Raw genomic sequence first — 9,553 nt, forward strand, 5'->3', positions numbered from 1 at the left:
TTAATAATCAATATATATATGTTGGACATGGAGTGTATGAGCAGTTTCAGTTCATAGTGTGTATTTTTTAGTATGTATTTTTTAATATGTTGTAGATTTGTTACAATATGACATGCGTCTCTGTTAGCATATACTATAAGCAACATCTCATTATATCATGTATACATTTCAGCATGTTGCATATATGAGTCATTAGAATATAACATGCATGTCTCACTATATAATATATATTGTTTGCTATGGAATGTATGGATTTCTATCTAATTTATGCATTTTTATATAAAATGAATTAATCTCAATATACTGAGTATGCATCTCAGTATAAAAAAAAATGTACTTGTGCCTGCATTTGTTTGCGCCAAGATAGATGAATGACAAATTCAAAAAAATCCGTTGTATTTGAAGTAGAAACTTTTAATTATTTGCTTTTTGTTTTCAGCCCCTCTTGGATGACACGTGTTTCGGCGTATAAACTGCGCCTTTTTCAAATCCGGGCCTTTTTTGTGAAGTTGCTGTTCCCCACTGATAAGTATATTTTTTTCGTCTTATCAACATTTGAAGCGAGAGCAGCAGAATTTGCAGGGGGGATTGAACCCAGGAACTTTAAGCTACTCTATAAGACGAAAAAATATACTTACCACTGGGGAACAGCAACTTCACAAAAAAGGCCCGGATTTGAAAAAGGCACAGTTTAGACGCCGAAACACGTGTCATCCAAGAGGGGCTGAAAACAAAAACCAAATAATTAAAAGTTTCTACTTCACATACAACGTTTTTTTTGAATTTGTCATTCATCTATCTTGGCACAAACAAGTGCAGGCACAAGTATATTTTTTCTCACAGTTTTCAGATGGAGTAGAGGAGCTCAGTGTCTCCGTGGTGGCCTACACTCATGCGACAAATAATCAACTGAATATAAAAGAATTAAAAATACACAAAGAAGGAACGGTAATCACAAGTAGCAAACAAAAATAGGTCGTGTAGGTACAAGCACAAGATATCTCTACAAAAAAGTTCCTCAAGATCATAGAATACATCTCAGTATATATTGTATATATCTCAGCTATATAGTGTATACATTTCAATATGCAATATATGTAGCTCAATATACAGTATGTGCATCTCAATGTACAATTAATATATCTCAGTGTACAGTGCATATGTTTCAATATACAATGTATGCATATCAGAATACTGGGCCCCAGACAAGTAAGTGTTAGTGGCTCTGGTTGGCCTCTTCCGTATAATTTATACTTCAGTCAAAATCACCACCAAATAGATTTCATGAGTAGATGTCATTTGTCAATATTGGTCTTCTTCATTCTATGTATTGCTGTTTTCAGAATTCCATGCACTTCTTTATTCCTTAAACTATAGATAATTGGATTTAACATTGGGGTCACCACTCCGTAAAGCACAGGGATTACCCGGTCCTGTTCCAAAGAATAGGTTGACGTAGGCCGGAGATACGTAAAGATGATTGTCCCAAAATACAAACTGACCACAGCCAGGTGGGAGACGCAAGTAGAAAATGCTTTCTGACGCCCCTCTGATGTCCGGATTTTTAGAATGGCAGATATGATAAAGACATAAGACAAAAGAGTCAGCATGAAAGATATAATGATGACTGATCCCCCGGATGTGTACACCACAATCTCATTGGTATGTGTATCTGCACACGACAGTGCTAAGAGTGGCGGGATGTCACAGAAGAAATGGTTGATCAGGTTTGACTGACAGAAAGGTAGTCGGAAAGTAAAGACAGTGTGTGCCAATGAGTTCAGAAGACCTGCCACCCAACAGATGGCTGCCAACAGAACGCAAACCCTTTTGTTCATGATCACAGTGTAGTGTAAGGGTTTGCACACTGCCACGTAACGGTCCACAGACATCACTGCCAGCAAAATGCATTCCACGCCACCTAAGGAAATGAATGAGTACAACTGTGCCACACAACCAGCAAAGGAAATTGACTTCACTTTCGACAGGAAATCTATCAGCATCTTCGGAACTGTAGATGACGCAAAGCAGATATCGATGAAAGACAGGTTACGGAGAAAATAATACATTGGGGAGTGTAAGCCATTGTACATTGTGATTATCACTATCATCAGCGTGTTCCCCACGAGATTTATAATGTAGAAGATGAGAAACACCACAAAGAGCGGGATCTGATACTGAGGGTTACTGCTCAGTCCCACCAGGATGAATCTGTTCACTTGGGTGTAATTCAAGATCTCCATGATTTCTGCCCAGTTGACCTGCAAAGAGAAGAGCAGCTGATGTTAATGATAGTCACAGGGCACAAAATAATGAATTAGGGACCTGGATCAATGTATTTGAAGCTTTCATTCATAGATCATGGGATAAGAACTACTACAGGGGCCTTGAATTTGTGGAAGTCCACCTCTAGCACTGTGATCATCTGGGGGTTGCTAAATATATACACAGGGCATGGCTGCGCAGGAAAGTATTGGCCACCTGAAATTGATGTTTTTGTATAGTTGGCTCTCATACTCATTTAACTTTTTCATTGATATGTTATCTATATTAATTAAAGTTTTAAAAAATGGTGGGTTTGTGGCTTGGAGAAGCGTTGTTCCTTATACAATTCCACACCGTTTCACCAATCTGCACAATAATTTGCATAGTTCCCTGTTAGGACCCTCTGGACATTACTGGCTACATGCCATTTGGACACCCAACCCCTTTGTAGAGGTACAGTCAGAAATCCTTTCTCCAAGCTCCGCCCTGATGTTGCCTATATGTTGGGAACCAGAGTTGACGACATGTGCAGGTCCAGTCAGTGTGCAAATACCGCAGAGAACCTTCGAGACTAGGGGCCTCATTACGAGTTTGGAGGTAGCCATGCTGTTTATAGCGGCATGGCTACCCCCAAACTCGGGTCCAGGTCTGGATCCTGCAAAAGGGGACTTACCGAGCCATTTCTACCTTGGAGGGCCCGGTAATTCCCTTTCACGGGACACGGACACGGTATGTCCCCATTCCCATTGGAATCCCCATAGGGCTCAATGGGAATGGGGATGATGCAAACAACATGTCCGTTAATGACGGTACTGTTAGCATCCTGTACTGCTAGCGGGTCCCGCTCTGCACATCTGGTCTGGCCAGGCGTCCAGAGCGGAACCCGCTGCAGAATTCGTACTGTGGCGGCCCGGAATGAACAGTGCCAGTCCCTTACCGACACCGTTCATTCCGTGGCCGCCACAGTTGTAATGAGGACCTAGATATCCATTAAGTAAACCCTATCTAAATGAAAGGAGACATAGCATTCTTTTGGATAAAGTGCCGGAAGAAATGTGCATTTAAACATAGAAAGGAGCTTGTTGACGTCACATGGAATGGAGGTGATGTATCTAAAGGCTGGATGGAGAGAAGAAATATAAAAATATTCTCTAAGAAGTAAAGAATGGACGGTACAGATGAGCAACATTTCGGGCTCAATATGAAGATGCTCAGTCTACAGAAACACTGAACAATATGTAAATCAGTTTACACGTGTACAATTGCTGAAAGCGCAAGTAGGTAAAAGTATTCAGAAGGCTAACTACGTAGTGATTTAGATTGCGGAAATGCACCAATGTATATACATAGGAATGTATATAACCTGGATGTTCCACACGCATGCATTTTAGCAGGCCCTGAAAACTTCATGAACAAGAAAAATACTTTCAGATGTTGGCGCAGTTGGAGATCACTGATGGCACGGCAAGTTTCAGAGACGATGGGACTGGCCCAGAACCAAGTAGATAAGACCACAGTGAAACTGATGCCTGTCAAGAAAGTTACAGCGAATGTGAGCAAGGAACACTTGCCTGGTTGAAGCAGTATGAAAAAACTGTAAAGGTTCTCCTGCAACATTAAGGGCCTCATCACGAGTTAGGAGGTAACCCCGGCGGTATTACCACCAGGGCTGTTAGCCCTACCGCCAAACCCCATGGCGCTATTAGCGCCAGATCACAGGTTTGGCGGAACGGTTGGTTCCAATTCCCCATTGGGCCCAATGGGGAATTTTCGCACTATTACCGTTGCCGGCGGTAATAGCACTGAAAACCGACAAAATCGCAGCAGATTTGCCCCCAGCTCGGAGTTGGGAGCAAATCCGCCACGCCCATGATCTGGCGGACCCTTAAATGTGGCAGTAATATCGCTACCGCTGTATTTAAGGGTTACCACCAGACTCGTGATGAGGCCCTAAGTTTGGAAAATCACTTAACATCGGGGGGTCCTTCACCATTCCATTTACAGATCAGTGCTATCACAGAAAGCAGACCGAAACTGGACTTCGGAATTAGCAGGCCTGGATATCTGTTCCTGATCCAAATCAAGTAGGGCTCTATACCAGCTGTTGTCTTACTTGGTAAATATGTACAGTCCATGAGCTTTTCTAATTCAAAGTTTTTTATTAGTGTTGTGTGATAAAGTACTGCTTCAACAACACACATTTCCAGTTACACTATAGCAATCCAGGCTCCAAAAATCATGATTCCAAATGAGTCTACTTCAACTCAACCTTCACATATTTTAACCAATCTGTTTGTTGACCAACATCATTTTTTAGTAGATCATTCAGTAACTCATGTGCTAGTTTAGATGCTGATTTTTCCAGGCCGAAAAACCATATGATAAAGGGGTTTATCCTGTTATAATAAGACAAATATAACATCCCAAGTTTAGCATGACACAAATACATTGGGGCAGATGGAGGCACCCCTCAGTAACATATGTGGAAAATCATTTTCATTAGTGGCAAATGACTGAACATTGCGTTTTCCAAAAACACCTGCTCCATATTGCCATTTGCACTTTCTATCTTTGTCACAGTCATTCTCCTTTGTCAGTGTCCTTCAACATAGTCCTTTTCTTTTGTCACAGTCCCTTTTCTTTGTCACAACCCTACTTCGTCCATGTCCTTCCTTCTTCACAGTCCTTCTTTGTAACAGTCCTTCTCCTTTGTCACTATCCTTTACCTTCATCACAATCCTTCTTTTTCATCTTATTCATTTAACACAAACCTTCTGTTTTGGCACATTTCCTCTCCTACAGCACAGTCCTCTAGCGTCACAGTCTTGTCCGTTATCATATGTCCACAGAAGTGGGGGTGGGCCCTAGTATTGGAATACTTCCAGCGCTTTGCTCTGAGATGGATTTAATGAGTTAGTTAGCTGAAAGATTTAATGAGTTAGTTAGCTGCAGAGTTACGGGTAGTCAGAGGCTGTGCCCACACCTCCTTAAGTATAGATTAGGAACAGGGTCCTGGATACCTCACACTTAGCCTGTAGAAAGGGATCGATATCTGCACACTTGTTTGAGTGAGTTCAGTGGTATTTAATTAGAGGAGACATATAGTCTTTTGTTGTCAGCCGACAGGTGTTTTGACCTCTAGGGTCTTTATCAAGGCTTCCCTATTAACATTTACATGTCAGACGTGAGTGGTGTGACCAGTGACAATTTGTGACATGTTGTGACAAGTGTATGAGTATCCCGTGAGTAGGTGGTTGTGAGTCATGCATCCATTAAAACAAAATATATAAACCATAGATAATAAATATTCCAATTACATACAATATTTTACATACAAATCATGGATAAATCCAATCAGGTTCGATTTTGTGAATATAATCCATTTGTTGTCAGGAGGAGTGGAGAAGAGAAGGAGAGACGCAGGAGAGGAGATCATTCAGAGGTTAGTTAGGATCTGTTATATGTTGAGCCTAATAATATAGTGTATTTTATGGTTTTGTCATGGATCATGGATTGCCTATCATGTAGGTGATTAGTCCCGGGTGTCTCTGGATGAGGGTCCCTGTATAGGCTGCAGTAGCGGTTGTTTTCCAGTCTTGATTAATTATTGCCTCTTAGGCTGTGGAGGCAAGGGCTGAAGGTCAGAGCACAGGAATTGCATATCCAGTGCACGCGTGCAGAGAGGGCTGGAGGGGACCTCAGCTTGAGTTTCCTGTTTCTGGCCTTGGTACTGCATTTTGCAGTTTGCAGTCCCATGAAGCATATTTTCCTTTGTCCTCAAGTTGGTGGTTCAGTTGCCAGTGGTTTGCCAGGGGGAGCTTAGGGTCTTGTGAGTTTATGCTGTGAGGTGTTCTCTTATCCTGGTGCGGAGTTCCCTGATAGTACTTCCTATATTTACTTTCTCACACACACAAATAATGGCATAAATCGCATATTTTGTTTTACAGTTGATGTGCTCAGTGATTTTCAAGTCTTTGCAGTCTTTGAATCTGGCAGTTTGTGTTTTGAGTGCATATCCACACATGGACCGCATTCCACATTATGTGAATCCTGTGTTTGTGCTTGTGCGGATCCAGTCTGTAGCTCAGACCTTTTTCTCTGCCATGAATGATGGACTTAATATATTTTGAAAGTTTGGTGCCCTGCTGAATGAGAGCCCTGGGTATGATGTAAGGCTTGGTCTAATGTCCTTGTCCATCAAAAGTAGGGACCAGTGTCTTTTCAAGATTTTCTGTATCTCATAACTACAGCATTGTATCAGGTTACATATTTGATATTTTTGTCTTTAGTTTGTTTCTTTACTTTCGGTATTAGTAGCTACTGTCTTGGCATTGTTAGGGTTTTGTCTTTTGCCATCTGTAAGTTGTCTGTGGTGTATCCTCTTGACTTGAATCTTTGATCCAATAATGTGCAAACCTCTTTGAATGCTTCATTTGTGTTACAGTAGCGGTTTGCTTTGATATATTCCCCTTGCGGTATGTCTGTGATCACCAACCTTCTGTGACAGCTGCTGGCTTGTAACACAGAGTTTACATCTGTTGGTTTTCGATATGCTTTCATCATCAGTTTGTTGGTGGTGACCATTATTCTTAGGTCTAGGAATTCAATTTGTGTCGCACTCGTGTGACTGGTTAGTTCAATTCCAAATTCATTGTGCTTGAGGTATTGTACATATCGATCCAGATGCTCTTGTGTTCCTTGTAGAATTAGTATTATATTGTCTATGTATCGATACCATTCCACAATCTGTTGTGTAAAGTCTGGGTTGTTCATAGCATGCTTTTGCTCAAAGGCATGCATGAAGCAATTCGCTAATGCTGCAGCATAACTTGCTCAAATTGCTATACCTTTGGTCTGCCTATAAAAATCGCCATTAAACAGGAACACATTATTAGGTAGTGAACATTTCAAGAATTCTTTAGTAATTTCCAATTGTGCATGGTATTATGGTGATTTTTTGACAGAAGAGGTATTCCAGGATATGTGTATTCTATTTCTGACAGCATCTTTGAGGTGTGCATTGAGTCTCTAAGATATGACAGTGTAGTTGTCACTAAGGGTTGCATCATGTTGTTGATGTAGCGTGCTAGGGGTTTGGTTATTCCCTTGATCCCACTCATTATGGGTCTGTCTTCTGGTACGGGTTCAAAACCCTTATGGATCTTGGGTAGGAAGTATAGTGTTGGCATAATGGGGTGGCTGACTGTGAGGAATATGTATTCCTCATCTGTAATCACCCTTGCTTCTGGTATTTTTTTTAGCAGGCTTGTATGTTCCTTGAGTATAATCGGGTTTGGGTTGTTACCTAGCTTGATGCAGTTGCCTGGGGTGTTTAGATGGTTATCTGACATTAGAATATAGTCTTGTTTGTTCATTACTACGATGTTGCCGCCCTTGCCCACTTCCTTCGTCATGAGATCGTCGGCATTCCATAGTTTTTGTAGTGCTTGTGTTTCTTCCTTGTTAAGGTTGACCCTTGGGTCTTTGCTTGCTGTTCCTCTATCCCCTAGTTTGTGCAGGTCCAAGGTGACTGCTTGCTGAAATGTATCTATGTAGTTCTCTGAGAATAGCTGCAGTGTAAATTTGGATTTGATCTTGAGTTCCAGAAGTTCATTGATACATCTTCTATTTCCAAGTGAGCCATAACCTCCTTCTTGATAGTTGTACCTTCTTGGTCCAAGGTGGTCAGGGTGTCTATGTCATCGAGATCTCCAAAAGTTGTTTGACTTGGCTGTTTCTTTTGCTGCTGTTCTCAGTATATAGAGGTGTTGTCGCAAATAATCTTTTGAGCTTAAGTCTTCTTGTGACTTTGAAAAGGTCAATTTGTATCTCAACAAAGTTGTTGTAGCTGGTCAGTGAAAAAGACAGTCCTTTATTGAGTACTTGTGTCTCAAGTGGTGTTAGTTCTTTAGTGGATAAATTCATGACTAAGACTGGTTGTTCCCCAGCCCCGCTTGTTTTTGCGAGTGATGTCTTGTTCTTCTTTTGTCGATTTCTTTTTCTAATTTCTTTCTGCTTTTTACCTTCTCTCCTGCCTCTTCTTCGTTTGTTGGGGTTCCAATATTTGTTAATGGGTTCGCAAAATGTACGTGTTTTGCAGCTCTGGCTTTTGAATGATTTGCTTTCTTGTGAAAAATGGGAAATGGCTAAAGAATTCTTGAAATTTTCACTAACTAATAATGTAATCCTGTTTAATGGAGATTTTAATAGGCAGACCAAAGGAATAGCAATGGGAGCAAGTTATACTCCAGTATTAGCAAACTGCTTCATGCATGCCTTTGAGCAGAAACATGCTATGAGCAACCCAGACTTTACACAACAGATTGTGGAATGGTACAGATACATAGATGACATAATACTAATTTGGAAAGGAACACAAGAACATCTGAATCGATATGTACAATACCTCAACCACAATGAATTTGGAATTGTTTGTTTGTTTGTTTATTTATTTATTGTGCGCGCCAGACCCTGAGGTTGCAGGGCGCATGTGACGAGAGGGTTTACAGCTTGGTTACAGAAGTTACAAGTTTACAGAGCATGGTAAAAACAATTTTCTTGGCTCAACAGGATGAGGGTAAGGCAGTAAAGTACATGTACATACGGTATGCACACAACATGTCATCATTGAACTGACCAGTCATACAAGTGTGACACATATTGAATTCCTAGACCTAACAATAATGGTCACCAACAACAAACTGATGATGAAAACATATTGCAAACCAACAGATGTAAACTCTGTGATACATGCCCGCAGCTGTCACATAAATTGGGTGATCACTAACATAATGCAAGGAGAATATAGACCGATCCTTACATCATACCAAAGTCTCTCATTCAGTAGGGCACCAAACTTGTGAAATATTTTAAGTCCATCATTCATGGCACAGAAAAAGATCTGAGCTACAGAATGGCTCAGAACAAACTTTTTTTTTTTTTAATTTAATTTGGTTGGTTGAGAAAATCAACCTTTCAAATTTACAAAAGATAAAACATTTCAGCTCAATTCAATACTACTATATATAATGCAATTCATTTTTTACAACCATACAAATTACAAACATCAATATCAACAATCGAAACAGTTAAAAGGTATGACCTAATTGTGATTTTATAATTTAGAAAGATGTTTGAGGAAAAATAGCGTCCAAAAAATGGACAAATGTGATTTTTATGGCTAGACTAGGTGAGGAAAATAGTCGAGGCCAGATGACAATTACAGGAAAATTATTCGAATCAGCAAAGAAGTTACCAAAAAGAAGTGATCGTAAGGGAATGAGATAAG

The 9,553-nt window shown here is 40.4% G+C and overlaps 1 protein-coding gene across 1 annotated transcript; it reads right to left on the reverse strand.

Moving 5' to 3' along the window:
• Positions 1-1,295: 1,295 nt before the first annotated feature.
• Positions 1,296-2,243, reverse strand: LOC138520356 (olfactory receptor 5V1-like). Its single transcript, XM_069632770.1, has one exon. It carries the CDS (start codon positions 2,241-2,243, stop codon positions 1,296-1,298), a length of 948 nt encoding a protein of 315 aa, XP_069488871.1.
• Positions 2,244-9,553: the final 7,310 nt, after the last annotated feature.

Source organism: Ambystoma mexicanum, chromosome 13, assembly GCF_040938575.1.
Source record: "Ambystoma mexicanum isolate Mex_15411 chromosome 13, UKY_AmexF1_1, whole genome shotgun sequence".
NCBI lineage: Eukaryota > Metazoa > Chordata > Amphibia > Caudata > Ambystomatidae > Ambystoma > Ambystoma mexicanum.

Bases quoted from the DNA above. Each gene is read 5' to 3' on its own strand.
- LOC138520356 (XM_069632770.1), bottom strand. From the start codon at position 2,243: ATGGAGATCTTGAATTACACCCAAGTGAACAGATTCATCCTGGTGGGA.